Here is a 20,458-nt window from a genome sequence, read left to right on the forward strand (position 1 = left end):
TCTTGGTCTATATCCATAGGACTTAAAAACAGCATAGTACAGGGACATAGCCACATCAATGTCTATAGCAGCACAATTCACAATAGCTAAATTGTGGAACCAATTTAGATGTCCTTCAGTAGATGAATGGATAAAGAAAATGTGGTATATATTCACAATGGAATTACTCAGCAATAAGAGAATAAAATCAGATAAAGGATGGAGTTGGAGAATACAATGCTAAGTGAAGTAAGCCAACCCCCAAAAAAACAAATGCAGAAATTTTTTTTTGATATAAGGAGGCTGATTCATAGTGGGGTTGGGAGGGGGAGCATGGGATGATTAGACAAATTCTAGATACGGCAAAAAGATGGGAGAGAAAGGGAGGGGTCATGGGGGTAAAAAAGATGGTGGAATGAGATGTACATCATTATCTTAATTACACATATGAAGACATGAATGGTGTGAGTATACTTTGTATACAACCAGAGATATGAAAAATTGTGCTCTATTTGTGTAATATAAATTGCAATGCATTCTGCTGTCATATATAACAAATTAGAATAAAAAATACATAAAAATGAAAAATAAAATAAAGGTATTATGTCCATCTACAACTAAAAAATAAGATATACTAATCTTTAAAAAATGTAAATCAATTTCATTTTTAAAAAATCTTAGACAACATAATTTTTCATAAAAATATCATTTATGCTATTATGTACTATATGAGTTTATTATTTTCTCAATGTGTTAATAAATGAATATTTTTAAATTTCTCAGCTTTAATTTCCAATATGATAAATAATAGGGAATAGTGACTTGAACTCTCAATTTTTAAGCATTTCAAAGTGTCCTGAGATCAAAAAGTATGGAAAATGCTGCCCTAAGAGTTCTCAAATAGGCTGTGAAGTCAAAAAAATATTTACTTATTTGGTTCTCTCTGATGTATGAGACAACATGATGAATTCATTAACTTGACATTCTCATTTTATAAATGAAAATGGCGGGGGTAGGAAGTTCAGTGAAAAGAAAATTGGATTGCTAGAAGAGAAAGAAGAGGATGACAACTTAAGATTTGGTCATGACTTCACCACTAACCAGTGGTAAAGCCTTGCTCACTAAGGCTAACCAACTTAACTACATATAACTTCCCTGGGCCTTTGTTTCCCATCTCTAAAATAAATAATATAATCAGTAATTCTCGAGAGAGGGTGATCCAGACTGAGGATACAATTTTTTCAAATTACATATTCATTCTCTTGCTTCCCCTGAGGACGCTGATTTATTTCCTCCCACCCTATTCCCCTTGATCATTAGTGCATTTAGCAGAAACTAATATTAATGATGGGAGTGGGTTATGCTTATGGTGTGCTGTGATGCTCTGGAGACAGAAAAAAATCTGAAAAACCTCTGGACTGAACTACCTTTCAGGTCCCTTATGATACAAGATTACTGCCAAAGAGGAACCCATTGCAATCACACACTCGTGATAATGTACCTTTTCCTCCTTCCTTTCCATCAGATGTTGCAGACTTTATATCTGGGCAAAGAGTGAAGAGAAAAGCCCCAAGTGCTCAGTCTAGTTTGCAAGGTCAATAGCATCTCTCTCGGATTGTTTGGTTATCACCTGGCAACACATATTAGCATTTCCAAAACCTAGTGTTCTTGGCTAAATCAAAAACAAAATGCAATGCATTTCGCCCTTTAGAATAACTCCAGAAGGGCGATTCTTATTTGGACCGATTTTCTAATTTGGAAACAAAAGGAGTTAGGCTTGTCCAGTGAAATCCTTGTCAAGAGGATGAGGTTTTATTTTTGGATAGAGAGTTTAAAGAAACCTGCTTAAAGAAACTTCTTTTCCACCAGGTAAGTGTTCTTATTTGAACATGATCTATTTTCTTACCTTATAACCAAACAGAAAGAGTCCAAAGAAAAGGCTGTAGAGATCAGCTGTCAGGATGCCCAAGTTGACAGAGGTGGCACTAGTGACTTTAATCACCAATGGCATGAAGCTGTATAGGCAAAACATACAGAGAGCAAATGCCACAAACAGCAGGGCTGTGGAAAAATGGAATATCTAATATTATGGGGGAGAAATCACAAGACAAAGTCACTTAAGCTTGGCTGCCATATAAAACTCCCTGATCCTTTAACACACTATCTACAAAGCTTCTCCTAATAGTAGTACTGCAAATGCGACTACAAAGTTCTCTGGAAAATAATAACAAAATACAAGCTGTGATGTAGATGACAAACCTTAAAAATCTAATAGAGTATTGGATGATGAAGACCATAATATCTTGCTTATAGTGTGACTGAGTTAACAGCTCTTATCACCCTCTGCTATCCTATCTATCCTCCCTGGGCAAATGATTCTGTGATAAAAGGTCAATAAAAACAGACTCAATGTCATGTGTCAAGAGAAATCACTCATTATCTTTTGTTCCTTTTATTTGTTTGGTCACTAGGGTATGGTTTGTGTAACTGGATTCAGAATAAAGTATTTTTAGAACATCCAAGACAGATATGAGAGATCTTTGTATTTTGTACATCACATTAAATTAAATGCTCCAAGACGGCACAATATAACTATCCTCTTTGGGACAGTGCTAGTCAAGTGGATGCTGATCACAATAGCAATGTTTCCGCTTTGTATCTACTTCTTTAACCTTGTGCTATGCTCAGTGCAAATATATACATATATTCATTTTCTCTCTCTTTCTCTCTCTTTCTCTTTCTCTCTGTTATTTAATTGAATCAAGTTATTCAAGCATGGTACATAATCTTCAGTGACATTTATGTACTGTTTAACTTCTTTTCACCCATCATTAAATACGGCTCAACTTTGTAATGTTTTGAACAACCAATAAAAAAAAAAATACGGCTCAAATCTTTCTTCACTCTCTTAACATTTTCTTCAGTTTTATTTTTGTGCAGACACCTAGCAATGTCAGATGAGAGGAGCAACCAGAGGTAGTGAGTGATTACACAACCTTTGATGCTTCCAGTTAATGCTTCACAAATTACAACAAGCAGATGGCAACTTTCACACGTTGGAGAACCTAAATACAGATCTAATTGAAAGCTAGTGTGACGAAGTTCAGTCATCAGTCTTGTTTAGAATTCATAGTTTGTTTTTTTTTAAAGCTATTCCTGGAGTTAAAAATTAAAAATTAATTTTATAAGGGTTCATCTACCAATTCTCAGAGAAAACTCAATGTAAATCTCTATCATCAGTGTGATTTTATAAAGACATATAAATATTATTAAAATGAAGCATTTGTTTTTTGGTGTGCCTTTTGTCAGTTGGGGATAGAACACGGATAACAAAATTATTATTTATTTACATACCAATTTTCCAGTCCCAGTGAATACTGGCAATATCCTTATATTCCACAATCAATCTAAGATAAAAACAAGAGGTTGCAGAGAGAGCCACATATTAATTTTTACTATTTCTTTCTTTTTTAAAGGGAGAGAGAGATGAGAGAGAATTTTTTTTTAATATTTATTTTTTTTTTGTTTTCGGCGGACACAACATCTTTGTTTGTATGTGGTGCTGAGGATCGAACTCGGGCCGCACGCATGCCAGGCGAGTGCGCTACCACTTGAGCCACATCCCCAGCCCTAATTTTTACTATTTCATAAGTAGTTTAGTTGCTATACTTCAGCAAAAGTATGTTGACTTTTGAATTTTTCTTAGGAAATAATTATCTTCAATAAAAATGACAAAAAATAAAACCAAAGGAGTCCATAAAGATATGTCAGACTTAGCCAGGTACATTGGCACACACCTGTAATCACAGCTGCTCAAAAGCCTGAGGCAGGAGGATTGCGAGTTCAAAGCCAGCCTCAGCAACTTAGCAAGGCCCTAAGCAACTCAGTGAGGCCCTGTCTCTAAATAAAAATATTAAAAAGAGCTGGGGATGTGGCTCAGTGGTTAAGCACCCCTGGGTTCAATTCCTGGTACCCCACCACCACCAAAAAAAAAAATGATATGTGAGACTCCTTTGCAAGTGTTCTTCAACAGCAATCAGCTATAGAAGGAAAACATGGCATACTCCTTTCCCTTGAACAAGATTAGAAAGTTAATATGTTAACATTTTTTCAAAAATAATTTTAAAAGAAAAAGTTCTTACTGGCAAGGCCTCCACAACATTGTAGTCAGGAATCCTATGGAATCCCACATGCATAAGAAAATAAAACATAATAATATTGATGTTTAACAATCCTCTAACAAATCTTTATCAGCTTTCTATTTCAGAAGTGAATTTGGGCTTAACCGAACTTATGAATATTAGTAGTTAGAAAGCAACCTCTGATATATTTGCTTAGTTCGTTCTTAAGAAAAATCTTAGACACTTACAACTGTATGCCACTGATAATTGTTCCAAATAAGCCCACCATTCCTAAAAATTCCTGTCTGCTCAGCTTCTTCACAATGTATTCTTCACACACATTAGAAATGGCATAGAGGGAAGCTCCAAGCAGGACCAAGAGGTCACCAATCAGCACGTCACTCCCTACAGGCAGGCAAGACACAAAGAGGAATATATTGTCAATAAGTGAACTAGGGGTTTACCTGATTCCTGTTCATATAAGTAAGATTTTTATTTAACCCTGGTTTCTAGAAGTTCATACAATTCTCACTATATGGCAAAGTTTTCATATTTTTACTCCTCAATAACTGGAAAATAATATATTCCATAATATGAGGCCTCAGAAAGTGATTCTATAACTTGACAAATTCATGGAATTTGTGGAAGGGGATATATTAAAAACCACAGGGCAGGAAGCATGGAAACGCTCTTGTCTAAATCTGACACAAAGTCTAAATTTCACCAAAGTCATCTACAGTGACTTTAGATGTCACCAGTGAACACCAAGTCTCATTTTTGATAAAAACAGAAAAACAAGAAGACTCTACAATAGATTTTTCAGTAACTAATCTAAATGTTCATACCAAAAGAAGATGATTGCAAATATACAAAGAAACAACTCTCTCATGAGACAAAACCAGAAACTATTTACTGAGAAGAAAAAAAAAAAAGAGCAGGGAATGACTGTGGGCCAGTAGGAACAGGAAGATTGTTTTGTGGAAACAGTTACAAAACACCAGAAACAAGTACAGCTGATAATAAAATGTAAAAGATAGTTAACCAGGACATGTTTACTGCCTTTGACTGCATCTTTGCAAAACTAAAAGTGCTAACATGAGCAAAACTTTTCTGTGACTGAACCACAAAGAAATAACACACAAGTTCTTACCTGAGTTGTCGTCCCTCCCAGCTAAGATGTCTGCACCAACCATGGTTCCTACCCCCAACAGACAGACAAACACAGCAATGAAGTGGATCACTCTGTATCTTGCACGAAGAACAAACCACGAGAGAGCCATCAACACAGGAATCCCAAAGCAATCCAAAAGCTTCAAGGAAAGAAAAATAAACAGCTTCAAAAGTCTCTCATAAGCTAAAAAATGGCTAATAATAATAGGAAGCAGTATTTCTTGGGCATTTATTATTGCCAGTCCTGTATGCTAAGTGCTTTACCTGGACTAACTCATTTAAAAATCCTTACAACAACCCTGTGAGCTTGGAATTATAATCACATTTTATACATGAGAAAACAAAAGCACAGAGAGAAGAAAAGAGTTGCCCAAAACCATATTGTCCAAAGTGGGATGGCTGGTTGCTGAACCCAAAAATTCTGTTCAGGGGCATATGCAATTTACCTCTACACTCCCACTTATGTTTATCCTAAAATCCAGAAGGCAAACTTTCCTTCCTGCATTCATCTCTTTACTCAGTCAACAAATATTTATTAAGCACTTGACATGTGCAAGACACTGTAAGAGGAGGTGGGAATACAGAGGTGAACAAGATAGATACAAGGCCTGTCCTCAGGAGTTATACAAGGGTAACAGATATGGAATAAATAATCACAAAACCAGATAAGTAACTGCAAGAGGGGAATGTGCTACAAAGAAGTAAAGGTCACATTGAAAGAGCAAGTAGAACCCTCTCCCTGATGAGTATGTGACCCCATGACATGAGACAATGGTTTGTTCAAACTCTTGCTTGTTTTCATCACATGCTCCTCCATCACCTGTTAATCCTAGGTCCAGAAAACACTTGTACCCTGATATTGCCCATCTCAAAGACAGGGACATTAAGGGTGTCAAAATTATAACAAATCCAAAACTATTTGCAAAATAAAAGAAAAATAAAGATGGCACTTAGTTCTTAATTTTGCAAAACTATGTAAATTCAAGGATAAAATATAAATAAGGATAATTCATGATGCATTCAAGTATATATATGCCTTACACAAATAATATCCCAAAACTGCTGGGTTTGGATTACCCTGATTTTTGTTGTTATTTAGTTGGTCAGTTTGGTTTGATTTGGTTATTTGTTTAACTCTTGTCCATGATTCTCTCTGAATCTGTTTAGTCATAGACAGGGCAGATCTCTAAATCTCCAGCAGCCTGTCTGATCCTATCTGCCTTTTACTGCAATATCATCACTGGAATCCAACACACCATGTAGAAATGGGCACCTTGCCTTGTTATTTATTCCAGCTGCAATTCTCTAATCTCCTAAGTGCTTTATTGAGTTTTCCTGAATAACAAGCCATTAAATGATGCAAATGATAATAGGCTGTCCCGGAAGACACCAGCAGAACCCATCATAGCTTAACAAAGTTCTCAAACAAAAAAAAAAAAAAAAAAGTAGAAAAAGTTCACTCGAAACTGTCACAAAAGACTCCCTATCCAAAAACTGCATCTTAAAATCAAACTTGAATCTGCTCTACCTGTAGCAATTTCAGTAGGCCACAAATGACCTTATGAGGAAGCTGCTGTCATGGGAAAAGCCTCAGACGCTTCGGCTCTGTCCCTGACATGGACCAGCTGACTCTGTGATCTCAAGCCAGTCACTCTCTGAGTTAAAACATGGAATGAAGGGATCAGACCAAATGATCTCAGGTTCACTCCTATTCTAAAATTCCATAACTTCTCATCTGATACCTAACACCTTCAGTCATTTATCCACATGAACCAAATTTTCAAAAATGTATTCTTGCTGACGGGTGTCTTCTTCGATGCCTTCAGTTCCAAGATTCCCACTTCATCTTTAAAAAGCATTATAGAGCCACAACAAGAGGGCACTAAGTGAGACCCTGAGGACAGGAGTAGGGAGACACGGATATAAAAACGAGTTAGATCATATTAGAAGCTCCGCAGCTCCACGCGGCCTGGTGACCCAGAGAGAGGCCTAGCCTGAGCTGGGGTTCCTTATTCACCAAAGTGTGACTCCACGGCTCAACATCAGGGTACATATAGGCTTGAAGCTGCCACTGCCCCAAAACTGGCATATCGTGGCTTCTATCAAGGGACAACAATAAGGACCTAGTAAGATGTCACCAAAGTCCCTGTGAGCCTGGCTGCACCAGAGGTATCTTTACTAGGGGTGCTAGCAGTTATCCTGTTGCTAAGGTAACAGGCAGTCTTGCATAGGGTTGCCTCTCTCTTGTTTCTCCTACTAACATCCTACCTCACAAACATCTCAGCCCACCCCCAAGCCACCACTTCTACCATTAGAAACTGTAAACCATTATGCAAACCCATCAACTATATGGTAGAAGATAACCAAACTCATCATTTCTGATTATAGCAACAAAACTGTAAATGTAAAAATAGAAACTAACGGATCTATGGTTGCACATTGGGTACATTGAGTGCTGTAATGTTAATCTCCCCCTTAAAGGTGAGGTATTGGTAACCTGCAGGGACATTATAAGACAATAGGGCAAAGCTGTAATACCTCAGATCTATACTGCAAGAGAGGAACACACAGAGACATCATGAAAAACCAAGGGAGGAAAGTGCCCCAAACAAAGCAAAATACTACAATAGAATCCACAGATGGCACAGTAGATGAAATGTCAGAGAAGGAGTTCAGAATATTCATAACTAAATGATCTGGGAATTAAAGAATGACCTAAATGAGCATATACAGGCAAAAATCAATCACACCAACAAAGAGATAAGAGAGCAAAGACAGGTAGCAAGAGATTACTTCAAGAAAGAGAGATTCTGGGGAAAAACAACAACAACAACAGAAATTCATGAAATGAAAGAAACAATAAGCCAAATAGAAAACTCAATAGAAAGCATCATCAACATACTAGATCACTTGGAAGACAGGACCTCAGACAATGAAGACAAAATACACAATCTTGAAAATAAAGCTGACCTCACAATGAAGATGGTAAGAAACAATGAAGAGAACATTCAAGAATTATGGGATAGCATCAAAACACCAAATTTAAGATTTATTAGGATAGAGGAAGGTTCAGAGATTCAAACCAAAAGAATACACAGTCTCTTCAATGAAATAACATCACAAAATTTCCCAAGCATGAAGAATGAATTGAAAAATCAAATACAAGAGGCCTATAAGACACCAAATGTACAAAATAACAACAGATCTACAATAAGACACATTATAACAAAAATGCCTAGCATACAGAATAAGGATAGAATTTTAAAGGCCACAAGAGAAAAAAAATCAGATTACCTATAAGGAAAGACCAATTCAGGTCTCAGCAGATTCTTCAACCCAGACTGTCAAAGCCAGAGATCCTGGAACAACATACACCAAGCTCTGAAAGATAATGGATGCCAACTAAGAATCTTATATCCAGAAAAATTAAGCCTCAGATTTGATAATGAAATAAAAACCTTCTGTACTAAACAAAAGCTAAAAGAATTTATAACAAGAAAGCCTGCACTACAGAACATTCTTGGCAAAATATTCCAGGAGGAGGAAATAAAAAAACAACAATGAAAATCTGCAAAGGGAAGAACGACAATAAAGGAAAAGCCAACCAAAGGAGAAACCAAGTCAAGTTAAATACCAAAAATAAACAAAATGACCAAAAATACAAATCAGGTCTCAATAATAACCTTGAATGTTAATGGCCTAGACTCACCAATCAAAAGACATAGACTGGCAGATTGGATTAAAAAAAGACCCAACAATATGCTGCCTTCAAGAGACTCACCTCATAGGAAAAGACGTCAACAGACTGAAGGTGAAAGGTTGGGATAAAATGCACCATTTACATGGTCTGCGTAAATAAGCAGGGGTTTCCACCCTCACATCAAATAAAGTAGACTTTAAGCCAAAGTTAATCAAAAGGGATAAAGATGAACATTTTATACCACTTGAGGGAACCATACATCAACAAGACATAACAGTTATAAATATGTATGCCCCAAACAATGGAGCATCTATGTTCATCAATCAAATTTTCTCAAGTTCAGGAATCAAACAGACCACAACACAATAATTCTGGGTGATTTTAACACACCTCTTTCACCACTGGATAGATCTTCCAAATAAAAGCTAAACAAAGAAACTGTAGAACTAAATAATACAATAAATAACTTAGACTTAAGACATATATAAAACATTTTATTTATCAACGAGCGAATACATTTTCTTCTCATTAGCACATGGATCCTTCTCTAAAATAGACCATATATTATGCCACAAAGAAACTCTTAGTAAATACAAAAATGTAGAGATACTACCCTGCATTCTTATCAGAGTATAATGGAATGAAATTAGAAATCAATGCTAAAACAAAAAATAAAAGCTATTCCAACACCTACAGACTAAATACTATGCTATTGAATGAACAATGGGTTGCAAAAGATATCAAGGAGGAGATTTAAAAAGTTTTAGAGGGAAATGAGAACACTGATACAACATATTGAAATCTCTGGGAACTATGAAGGCAGTTCTAAGAGAAATTTCATTGTGTGGAGTTCATTCCTTCAAAGAAAAAAAAGTCGAAAAATATATGACCTAACATTACATCTCAAAGCCTTAGAAAAAGAAGAACAAATCAACCCCCAAAGCAGTAGAAGACAGGAAATAATTAAAATAAGAGCTGAAATCAATGAAAATGAAACAACTGAAAAAACTGACAAACAGTTGGTTCTTTTAAAAAAATAAATAAAATTGATAAACCATTAGCCATGCTAATAAAGAGAAGGAGAGAGAAAACTCAAATTACTAATATCCGTGATGAAAAGGGAAAAATCATGACAGACACTACAGAAATACAGAAGATAACTAGAAATTATTTTGAAAATCTGTACTCCAAAAAATAGAAAATATCAAAGGCATCAACAAATTTCTGGAGGCATATGATATGCCAAACTAAATCAGGATGATATACACAATTTAAACAGATCAAGTTCAAGCAAGGAAATACAGGACACCATCAAAAGCCTACCAACCAAGAAAAGCCCAGGACTGGATGATACACAGCTGAGTTCTACAAGACCTTTAAAGAAGAATACCAATACTCCTCAAACTATTTCAAGAAATAGAAAAAGAGGGAGCACTTCCAAACACATTCTATGAGGCCAATATCACCCTGATTCCAAAACCAGACAAACACACATCAAAGAAAGAAAACTTCAGACCAATATCTCTAATGAATATAGATGCAAAAATTCTCAATAAAATTCTAGCAAATCGAATACAAAAACATATCAAAAAGATAGTGCACCACAAACAAGTGGAATTGATCTCAGGGATGCAAAGTTGGTTCAATATACAGATATCAATAAATGTAATGCATCACATCAATAGCTTCAAAGATAAAAATCATACGATCATCTCAATAGATGCAGAGAAAGCATTTGACAACATACAGCACAGCTTCATGTTCAAAACACTAGAAAAACTAGAGATATCAGAAACATATCAACATTGTAAAAGCTATTTATACTAAGCCCCAGGACAATATCATTCTAAACGGAGAAAAATTGAAAGCATCCCCTCTAAAAACTGGAGCAAGGCAGGAATGCCCTCTTTCACCACTTCTATTTAACATAATTCTTGAAACTCTAGCCACAGCAATTTGACAGTTGAAAAAAATTAAAGGGATATGGATAGGAAAAGAAGAACTCAAATTAGCACTATTTGCTGACTATATGATTCTATACCTTAAGACACAAAAAAATTACATCAGAAATCTTCTAGAACTAATAAATGAATTCATCAAAGTAGCAGGATGTAAAATCAATACCCATAAATCAAAGACATTTCTGTACATCAGTGACAAATCCTCTGAAAGGGAAATGAGGAAAACTACCTCATTTACAATAGCCTCAAAAAAAAAAATAAAATACTTGGGCATCAACTTAATGAAAGAGGTGAAAGACCTCTACAACGAAAACTACAGAATGCTAAATAAAGAAATTTAAAAAGACCTTAAAGAGGGAAATATCTACCTTGTTCTTGGATAGGCAGAATTAGTATTATTAGTATTATTATCAAAATGATCATACTACCAAAAGCACTATACTGATTCAATGCAATGACAATCAAAATTCCAATGACATTCCTCATATAAATAGAAAAAGTAATCATTAAATTAATCTGGAAAAATAAGAGACCCAGAATAGCCAAAGCAATTCCTAGCAAGAAGAGTGAAGCTGGTGGCATTACTATTCCAGACCTTAAACTATACTACAGAGCAATAGTAACAAAAACAGCATGCTATTGGCACTAAAATAGACTTGTAGACCAATGGTACAGAATAGAGGACACAAAGACTAACCCACATAATTACAGTTATCTTATATTAGACAAAGATGCCAAAAACATACATTGGAGAAAAGATAGCCTCTTCAACAAATGGTGCTGGGAAAACTGGAAATCCATATGCAACAAAATAAAGTTAAACCCCTATCTCTCGCCATGCACAAAACTCAACTCAAAGTGGATCAAGGACCTAGGAATTAAACCAGAGATCTTGCACCTAATGGAAGAGAAAGTAGGCCCCAATCTCCATCATGTCGGATTAGGCCCCAACTTACTTAATAAGACTCCTATAGTGCAAGAATTAAAACCAAGAATCAATAAATGGGATGGACTCAAAATCATAAGCTTCTTCTCAGCAAAAGAAACAATCAATGAAGTGAATAGAGAGTCTACAGAATGGGAGCAAGTCTTTACCACAAGCACATCAGAAAGAGCACTGATCTCTAGGATATATAAAGAACTCAAAAATCTTTACACCAAAAAAAAAAAAAAACAAAAACAAATAACCCAATCAACAATTGGGCCAAGGAACTGAACAGACACTTCTCAGAAGAGGGTATACAATTAATCAACAAACATATAAAAAAAAGTTCAACATCTCTAGCAATTAAAGAAATGCAAATCAAAACTACTCTAAGTTTTCATCTCACTCCAGTCAGAACGGCAGCTATTAAGAATACAAACAACAATAAGTGTTCTTTCGTGAGGATGTGGGGAGAAAGGCACACTCATACATTGCTGGTGGGAGTGCAAATTGGTGCAGCCAATATGGAAAGCAGTATGGAGATTCCTTGTAAAACTGGGAATGGAACCACTGTTTGACCCAGTTATCCCTCTCCTTGGTCTATACCCAAAGGACTTAAAAACAGTATACTACAGGGACACAGCCACATCAATGTTCATAGCAGCACAGTTCACAATAGCTAAATTGTGGAACCAACCCAGATGCCCTTCAGTAGATGAACAGATAGGGAAACTTTGGTATATATACACAATGGAACATTACTCAGCATTAAAAGAGAATAAAATAATGGCATTTGCAGGTAAATGGATGGAGTTGAAGAATAACATGCTAAGTGACTAAGCCAATCCAAAAAAACAAATGTTTTCTTTGATATGAGGATGTTGACTCATAATGGCAATTGGGAGGGAGCATAGGAGGAATGGAGGAACTTTAAATAGGGCAAAGGGGAGGGAGGAGAAGGGAGAGAGTTTGGGGGCAGGAAAGATGGTGGAATGAGTTAGACATCATTACCCTAAGTACATGTTTGAAGACACGAATGGTGTGAAGATACTTTGTGTACAACCAGAGACTTCAAAAATTGTGCAATATACATGTAATATGAAATGAATTGCATTCTGCCATCATATATAACAAAATAAATATATATTTTAATAAAATAAAAAAGAACAATAGCATATAGAAAAGATAGCCACATTGAAGTAAGCCTTAGAGAAAGGGGAGACGACTTCAAAACAGATTTCTAGATTATATTCTAGAAAAAAAATACAGTGGCAAAAGAGAGGAGAAGATAGGGTAGGGGATGGGCAGATGTGGCAGTAGAGTGGGAAGAGACAGGAGTAGAAACCCAAGGCCACACCATGAACTTCAATGAACAACCTGTAATTACGAGAAAGGAATCCTTAAGAAGGAGGTACAAAGACCTTCTAATCCAAATTTCCACATTTTCAGATTTCCCTAGTCAGAGATTTACTTTAACAGAGAATCAACTTGAATAAATCCAATCATAGGCATCTCTGCTGCTAGAAGCAAGATGCTTTTTCTGAAATAATATATTCTTTGCTAAGACCAGAAGTATGTGACTTGACAATCAAATGCTTAGGTTTTTCTAAGGGGCTTGAAAGGGTAAAGTTTCTAAGCTGGAAAGCTTGAATGTAAAAGATTAGGTATTATTAAATTCCTCTGTTACACCCAGATTCCTGAGATAGTTAAAACAACGCCCTACTGGCCATTTAGCCTAGGGCCCTGTGCAGTTCGTCACAGGGCCCGAACCAATCAGTTTGAATGTGTAACCCGCTTAGGAATGACCAATCACCCCCACCCGACCTGTTCCCGCCAATGAATGTGCCAATCACGTCTCAGAGTTGTTGTTCAATTTCCCCGCGCCTCATGATGATTTGTTCTGATGTATGCAAAGCCCACCGCCCTCTCCAAAAAGTGTACTTAAGCTCTGCTTGACCTCTGCTCTGGGCTCTGAGCTGCTCTCCCTTCTTGAGTGGGCACAGAGTCCCAGCGCGCTGGAATGGATCCCCAATAAATCCCCTTTTGCCAATTGCATGGAGTAAGTCTCTTGTGTGGTCTCTCCCTCCGACGTTCCGCCGGACCCCCCTTACAGGCTAACATATAAGAAATTGTTTTCAATAGGAAAAAGCATGAACTTCAGTTGCAACAGGTAAGCCGGGCATGTTGGTACATGCCTGTAATCCCAGAAGCTAAGGAGGCTGAGGCAGGAGGATCGCAAGTTCAAAGTCAGTCTCAGCAACGTAGTAAGGACTTAAGCAACTTAGGGAGATCCTTGTCTCAAAATAAAAAATAAAACTGGCTGTGGATGTGGCTCAGTGATCAAGCACCCCTGGGTTCACTTCCTGGTACCCCACCCCCCCCTTAAAGAAAATCCAAGGTAAGTATTTTGTTTAACTGTGTGTAGACCTTGAACTAATTAAAAAACTGTTCATCATTACTAGTCAGATATCAAAGTTTCTGAAAACTGAAATCAAGTAATTAAAATGTATCTGAGTTCACTCTCTAGCATCAAAAAAAGAAAAAGGTATCTGAAATTATAAGGGTAGATGTGACAAGAAAATGACATTTTCTATATGTACTCACTCCTCCTTGTGACAAACTTCATCCTTTACGTAACTCTGCTTATAATTTTTATGAAATTCTAGGTTCTTTGTGTGCCTCCTATGGTGTTCAGCTTACAGTTTAGATATGAGGTGTCCCTTGAAAGCTCATGTGTGAGATGACCCAAGAATGTTCAGAGGTGATATGATTAGGTTTTGAGTGTAACTTGATGGGATGGCTTATCCCACTGATATGGATTAACTGGTGGTGACTGTAGGCAGGTAGGGTGTGGCTGGAGTACATAGGCTACTGGGAGCCAGCCTTTGGGTATGAATTTTGTCCCAGGAGAGCTCCCTCTACTTCCTGTTACCACATCCTGAGCTGTTTTCCTCTACCATGCTCCTCTGCCAAGAGTTCTGCCTCACCCTGGGCTCAGAGCTATGCAGTTAGTCATCTATGGACTGAGAACTCCAAAACTGCAAGCCAAAATAAACTTTTCCCCCTCTAACTATTCTTGTCAGGAATTTTGGTGACTAAAACAATGTCTGTCTTAACAAATCATTTCCTATCTGGGAATGTTAAGCTATACCAGTGAAAAAACCAAAGGGTTTGCTGAGGATGATGCTTAGCACAATGTTATAGGGGGGAAAAAAGTATTTAATAAAACACATTCTGGGAATAACATTTAATGTATGTTCATATAGAAAAAATAGATTTTTGTCAGTCTTTACCTTTTCCAGTGAAATGAGTTTAATTTCACTTTAATTTTTCCACAGTTGCTAAAATTTGTAGGTCTAATACAAACTGTATAGTGAGAAAAGTAATATATCAAAAAGGTATAAATTCATAGAACTTCGAAGTTTAAACATGGAGTCCATTTCACTTCCATCTCCATATACATTTTGTTGCTAGTAATGATAAGTTGGTATTAATACATAGCATTCCCACTAACATTTAAACAACTGAAATTAAGTCTTCCTCAACTCCAAAAAGTTGGAAATTAATGCTATATAGGAGCATTTTTCTCTCAACCCTGCAAGAATAAAATTAATAAAGAAATAGGGATGAGAGTTCTACCTTTGGCTCTCTTACCCTCTCTCCCCAAGATGTTTAATAGGCTCCTTCAATAGGTTCCTTTGCTTGCAAACCTCCAATTTTTCTGTAGTATAAGGATACATCCACTTTCATGTATGAGCAACGCATAAAACAGAACTCCTGTCAACATCACAGTACCAACTGCCAACTAAATATTTGTGCTTATTTTGGTAGGAATTGTTCTAAACTGCTCTAGCATTAGTGGTTTAGGAAATGATTAATATGTATACATTTTTTACTAATTCCAGGCAACATTACTCATTACTGCATGTGCTCTACTGGAAAACAGATATCATACACCTGTGTTTAGGTTTTTCTTCAAGTAAACAGATTTCAATAAAATTAGTTAGCACACATAAGCACATGTTCTCCTCTTGAAGCTGTAAAACCCACAGTGGTCAGAAGGCTCCCTCTCACCTGGACACTGGTTAGAGTGGTGTATTGGTATGCTCTGACGATCGTGTAATTCGCTTCCACATCTGCCAGTCCCAGCAGAATGTACTTCCACCATTTCCTTTTCAAGATGTCTAAAAGGTTATCACTGCCTGGTTGAAAGAATGCTGGATTAGTTCATGTTACTTGAAAATAATAAAACACATATTCATCTGGAGATCAGAGCGTTCAAGCCAGGACTCTCTGATCTGTATTCTGTATTGTGTATTTTGAAAGTGGTCCCACCTAAGTTTCATTACCCAGAATCCAAACTCCTGCACCACCTTAGCAGAGTCATATTTTTTCTAGATGATACTCAAGTTAAGGTGTCACCATAGACCAAGTAGTCAATGAAAACACCAGAAAGAAATTGAGAGAAAAGTGGTTAAATTTTGTTTCCTGTTGTCAAAGAAGTACAATATCCAGATGAGCGTGGATGTCACTATTTCTGACTAGCCACAGACTATTCTAGGAAATGAAATGTTTTCCTGTGAATTAACTGGTTACTTAACCTCCATTCATGGGCTTCTTCAAAGGAAACTCTGCAAGTGGTCTTTCTTTTGAAAAAGATGAACTGTTAAGTGAAAGGAAGCCAGTGATAAGCTTAGGAAAAGGCCCAGCCATACAACTAAACAAACACCTTTTATTCCATCAAATCTTGTTTATTCATATTAACAAAGAGTCAATACTTTGGAGAATCGAGTGTCACAGGAGACATTGAGTTGGCATGGATAGGGGAAGCTTTATGGTAAAATAACCCATGAAGAAATCAAACTAGTGGGTTTCGGTTGTGGTTCAGTGGCAGAGCACTTGCCTCACACGTGTGATGCACTGGGTTTGATCCTCAGCACCACATAAAACTAAATAAACAAATATATTGTGTTCAGGTATAACTAAAAAATTTTTTTTAAAAAGAAATAAAACTGATGAGAATCATAACCAAATAAACATCATTAAAATCCAATTGGCAGGAATATCCTGAAAACAGAGTAAGTCTTCCTAGATGTAAGATCCATGGAAAGCACACAACAAGCATTCCTTAGGAGGACCTCATGATGCACTTATGAATCGCCTTGACTTCCTGAAGTCCAGGGCTTCCAGAAAAGAGCAAGGTCTAGGTCTGCAAACCATGTACTGGTTTTGCTTCCAACTTCTAGAACTCTTGCCAAATGTGGTGCTCCCCCACTCCCAAACATGTTTTCCCCTCTCACAACTAGTTTCTATTTTCTTTAAGAAAAAAAAAAGTCATGATCCTGACACATAGGAATTCCACCAATGCACTAAGATTCATTTTAACAAATGCCACACTGGTAATTTTAAATATGATGAAACCTAGTCAGCTGGGTTGCCCATTTTCTTCATGCTCCTGAACTGAATCTTTTTTAATTGATCTGGCGATACTATGTTCTTCTTTTCTTGTGAGAAGGACTTTAGGACTGCAAGACAAGCAGCCCCTAATACAGAGAGGTAATGGGAGCATGGTATCTGGGACAGGCTGCCTAGGTTGAATTCCTGGTTCTACCAGTTACCACCAACATAACCTAAAGCAAGTGATCTAAGTGCTGCACACCTGCTTCCTCTTCTGTTAAATGAGGATAATATAACACCTGAGCTATGAGGCTTCCATGAGTCCATATATAACAAACGAGTTAAGCGATCAAAATGATGCCTGGGGCTCTGGTGGAGCTCAGTGTGAGCCTCATGTGACCAACACCCTGGGTCTGATTTCCAACACCACACACACACACAAAAAAAAAGTCTAGCTTTTCCCATTTTTGTGTAACTAGCTAGAAACAATAATTCAACAATTTTCTAATGGGTTTCTAATGGTGCTAGCAATAATGATGTTAATTCTTTGCCAAGTTCTCATCTTTGTCACTCTCAAAATGGACTTGATCCACATGTAATCCATGCGTATGCAGCATTCTCCCCTTGGCTGGAGCTAGGTATTTTGGAAAGTAAAGTTCTTGACTTTTCAAGTGTTTCTGATATTGGCTCTTAATTTTATCAACCAGAGGAGAGAAGAAAAAAAAAATGAGATCTAACATTTACACTTTTTTTTTTTTACAACTTCTACCCCGTTACAAATAGCTGGTGCTACATACTTGATTTTAATCAACAACTTCAGAGAGTTATGCATAAATTTCTAGTCACTACTTTCAGACTTTAAAAGTGTCATTTTTTTCTAATAACTTTTATAATTAATGCTACTGTTTTCTTTCTTGGTTTTGCACTGTTTTATTTTTTAAGCGTCTAAAAGCAGAACATCTTTTTGAAGATAATTTTATTGAAAAGGTAATTTCCACATTTGACCTACCTGACTGAAATGCCAGCATCATTGTATAAATTAGGAACAGTAAGCAATAGTTGATAAAGCTCTGAAGCATGGGGGTGTTCACTTGGTACTTTTCTGTCAAATACTGGCTGGTGATGGCTGTCCCACATATACACAAGGACAACATCTGGCCCAGAGCAATGGTTTTCAAAATATTCCTAGAAAATAAAAGAAGATATCAGAATAACTTGCAAGTAAGTTCTATCCATAACACACATACACACATACACACACACACACACACTCTCTCTCTCTCTCTCTCTCTCTCTCTCTCTCTCTCTCTCTCTCTCTCTCTCGCTAAACACAAAGGGAAATATTAAATTTTTTGCAAGTAGTTCCTTATTTCATTTTATTGCTTACTTCATGTGCATAAAAATTAAATTATTGGATTTTGAGAGGCTACATTTTTATTCTCTTTTACATTTCTGACCACCTCCTCAGTCTCATGAAGACATGTTCCCCATTTAATTGACCATCCAATCAGTGATCATTTTAGTTAAGCTGTTATATGCTATTTGAAATGTGTGTGTGTGTGTGTGTGTGTGTGTGTGTGTGAGAGAGAGAGAGAGAGAGAGACTTCTTTAAATTCAGTTTTAACTCTAGTTAAATTCTCTCTGTTCGGTAAGCATTGGACAATTTGTCATCTTTTCACTCTCTGAAGACTCTGTTTCTTCAACTGCCCTTCTAGAAGCAGCGACTGTCAATGTTGCCTGCACATTAGAAGTTTAGTGCTTGGGGCTGGGGATGTGGCTCAAGCGGTAGCGCGCTCGCCTGGCATGCGTGTGGCCCAGGTTCGATCCTCAGCACCACATACAAACAATGATGTTGTGTCCGCCGAGAACTAAAAAATAAATATTTAAGAAATATTAATATATAATTAAATATTTATTTTTTAGTTCTCGGCGGACACAACATCATTAAGAAAAAAAAAAAAAAAAGAAGTTTAGTGCTTGGTAGTGGATCCTATCCCGGCTGAATCTTCAGATTAGAGTCCAGCCCAGGCCAACACCATGATGCAGTGAGAGACCTTGAAGCAGAAAGCATAGCTAAGCAGTGCTCAGATTTCTGATCCACAAAAAGATAATAGATACGAGTTGTTTTTAAGCCACAAAGATTATGCTAATTTCTTATGTAGCCATAGATAACTGGCCCTTTGTAATCACTAAATAAATATTTGTTAAACAAAAGAATGTAAATTGATTGTCAGTCCTTGTCAGTCCAAACATACACTTCCCTATTTTCCCAATAGTTTGCAATGGTCAGAAAAAGATAAGAAATTCTGAGAATGCCATGACAGAGAAGTTAGGCTAGAAGAAGCACCTTAAGAAGGAAGAGATCATCAATACAGAGTGTCAGACACTGCAGAGAGAATGGCAGGGTGGCTAAGGAAACAGGACGACTGGTACACTGGAAGCTGCTGGACTTTTGAAGGCAAATTTTTTGTTGGTGGGAATATCCAAAGTGGATTTCAACGGGCCGAGGGAACAGAAGACCTGCAATTGACTGCACCAAACAGACGGCTGTTTCCAAAAAAATGATGAAAGGAAGGAGAACAGGGATGGGCAAAGAGTTCAAAGAATAGGCAGCAGGGGTTGAGGACAGGGTTTTCATTGTCTTGCCAAGGATCAGGGAAACTTAGCATGTTTGGAAGGTAAACAACAGAAGGCAGCAAGGGTGAAAGCCTAAGACCCACAGGAAAGAAAATCAAGAGATGATGGAGACAGACAGTTCTTGGAAGGGTCAGGAACCAGGGCTGAGAACACTACAACCTTTATCAAAAATATTCTCTATAGAAATGCTTCCTTGAACTTAGAGAGATAAGAATTTGAATTCATTATCGTGTGAACCTCAGAGCTCACTGGTTCTCCACCCTGGCTCATACTACCATTAACAGGAGAGCTGTTTTAAAAGTACCTATGGCTCAGGAAGGAGCCGGTGGCAGAGAGAACTTTTAGCATGCACAAGGTCCTGCATTCAATCTTCAGCGGCAAAAAAAACAAACAAATAAATAGGATAAAATACTGGTTTCCTGGCCCCCCAAACAGACCGATTATTGGACAATCTCTATAGTGGAATCTAGCAATTGGTCTGCTTTTAGGGAGCCACGTTGAGACTGAAGATGCACTTCAACCTTCTCCTGTTACAGCTGCCACAGGAAAGTTCCCAGGGGAGATGAGG

At 37.1% G+C, this 20,458-nt stretch overlaps 1 protein-coding gene across 3 annotated transcripts in view; it reads right to left on the reverse strand.

Moving 5' to 3' along the window:
• Slc35f2 (solute carrier family 35 member F2) overlaps positions 1 to 20,458 on the reverse strand; it is a 60,131-nt gene that overhangs the window by 6,718 nt on the left and 32,955 nt on the right. For all 3 annotated transcript variants that reach the window (XM_078046947.1, XM_078046948.1, XM_078046949.1), the window contains 6 exons: positions 18,263 to 18,438; positions 15,931 to 16,058; positions 5,251 to 5,410; positions 4,349 to 4,505; positions 3,334 to 3,386; positions 1,886 to 2,040 (listed from right to left, as the gene is read on the reverse strand). In XM_078046947.1, coding sequence (XP_077903073.1) covers positions 1,886 to 2,040; positions 3,334 to 3,386; positions 4,349 to 4,505; positions 5,251 to 5,410; positions 15,931 to 16,058; positions 18,263 to 18,438 — 829 coding nt within the window. The remainder of the gene's footprint in view (positions 1 to 1,885; positions 2,041 to 3,333; positions 3,387 to 4,348; positions 4,506 to 5,250; positions 5,411 to 15,930; positions 16,059 to 18,262; positions 18,439 to 20,458) is intronic.

This window comes from Ictidomys tridecemlineatus, chromosome 4, assembly GCF_052094955.1.
Source record: "Ictidomys tridecemlineatus isolate mIctTri1 chromosome 4, mIctTri1.hap1, whole genome shotgun sequence".
Classification (NCBI taxonomy): Eukaryota; Metazoa; Chordata; class Mammalia; order Rodentia; family Sciuridae; genus Ictidomys; species Ictidomys tridecemlineatus.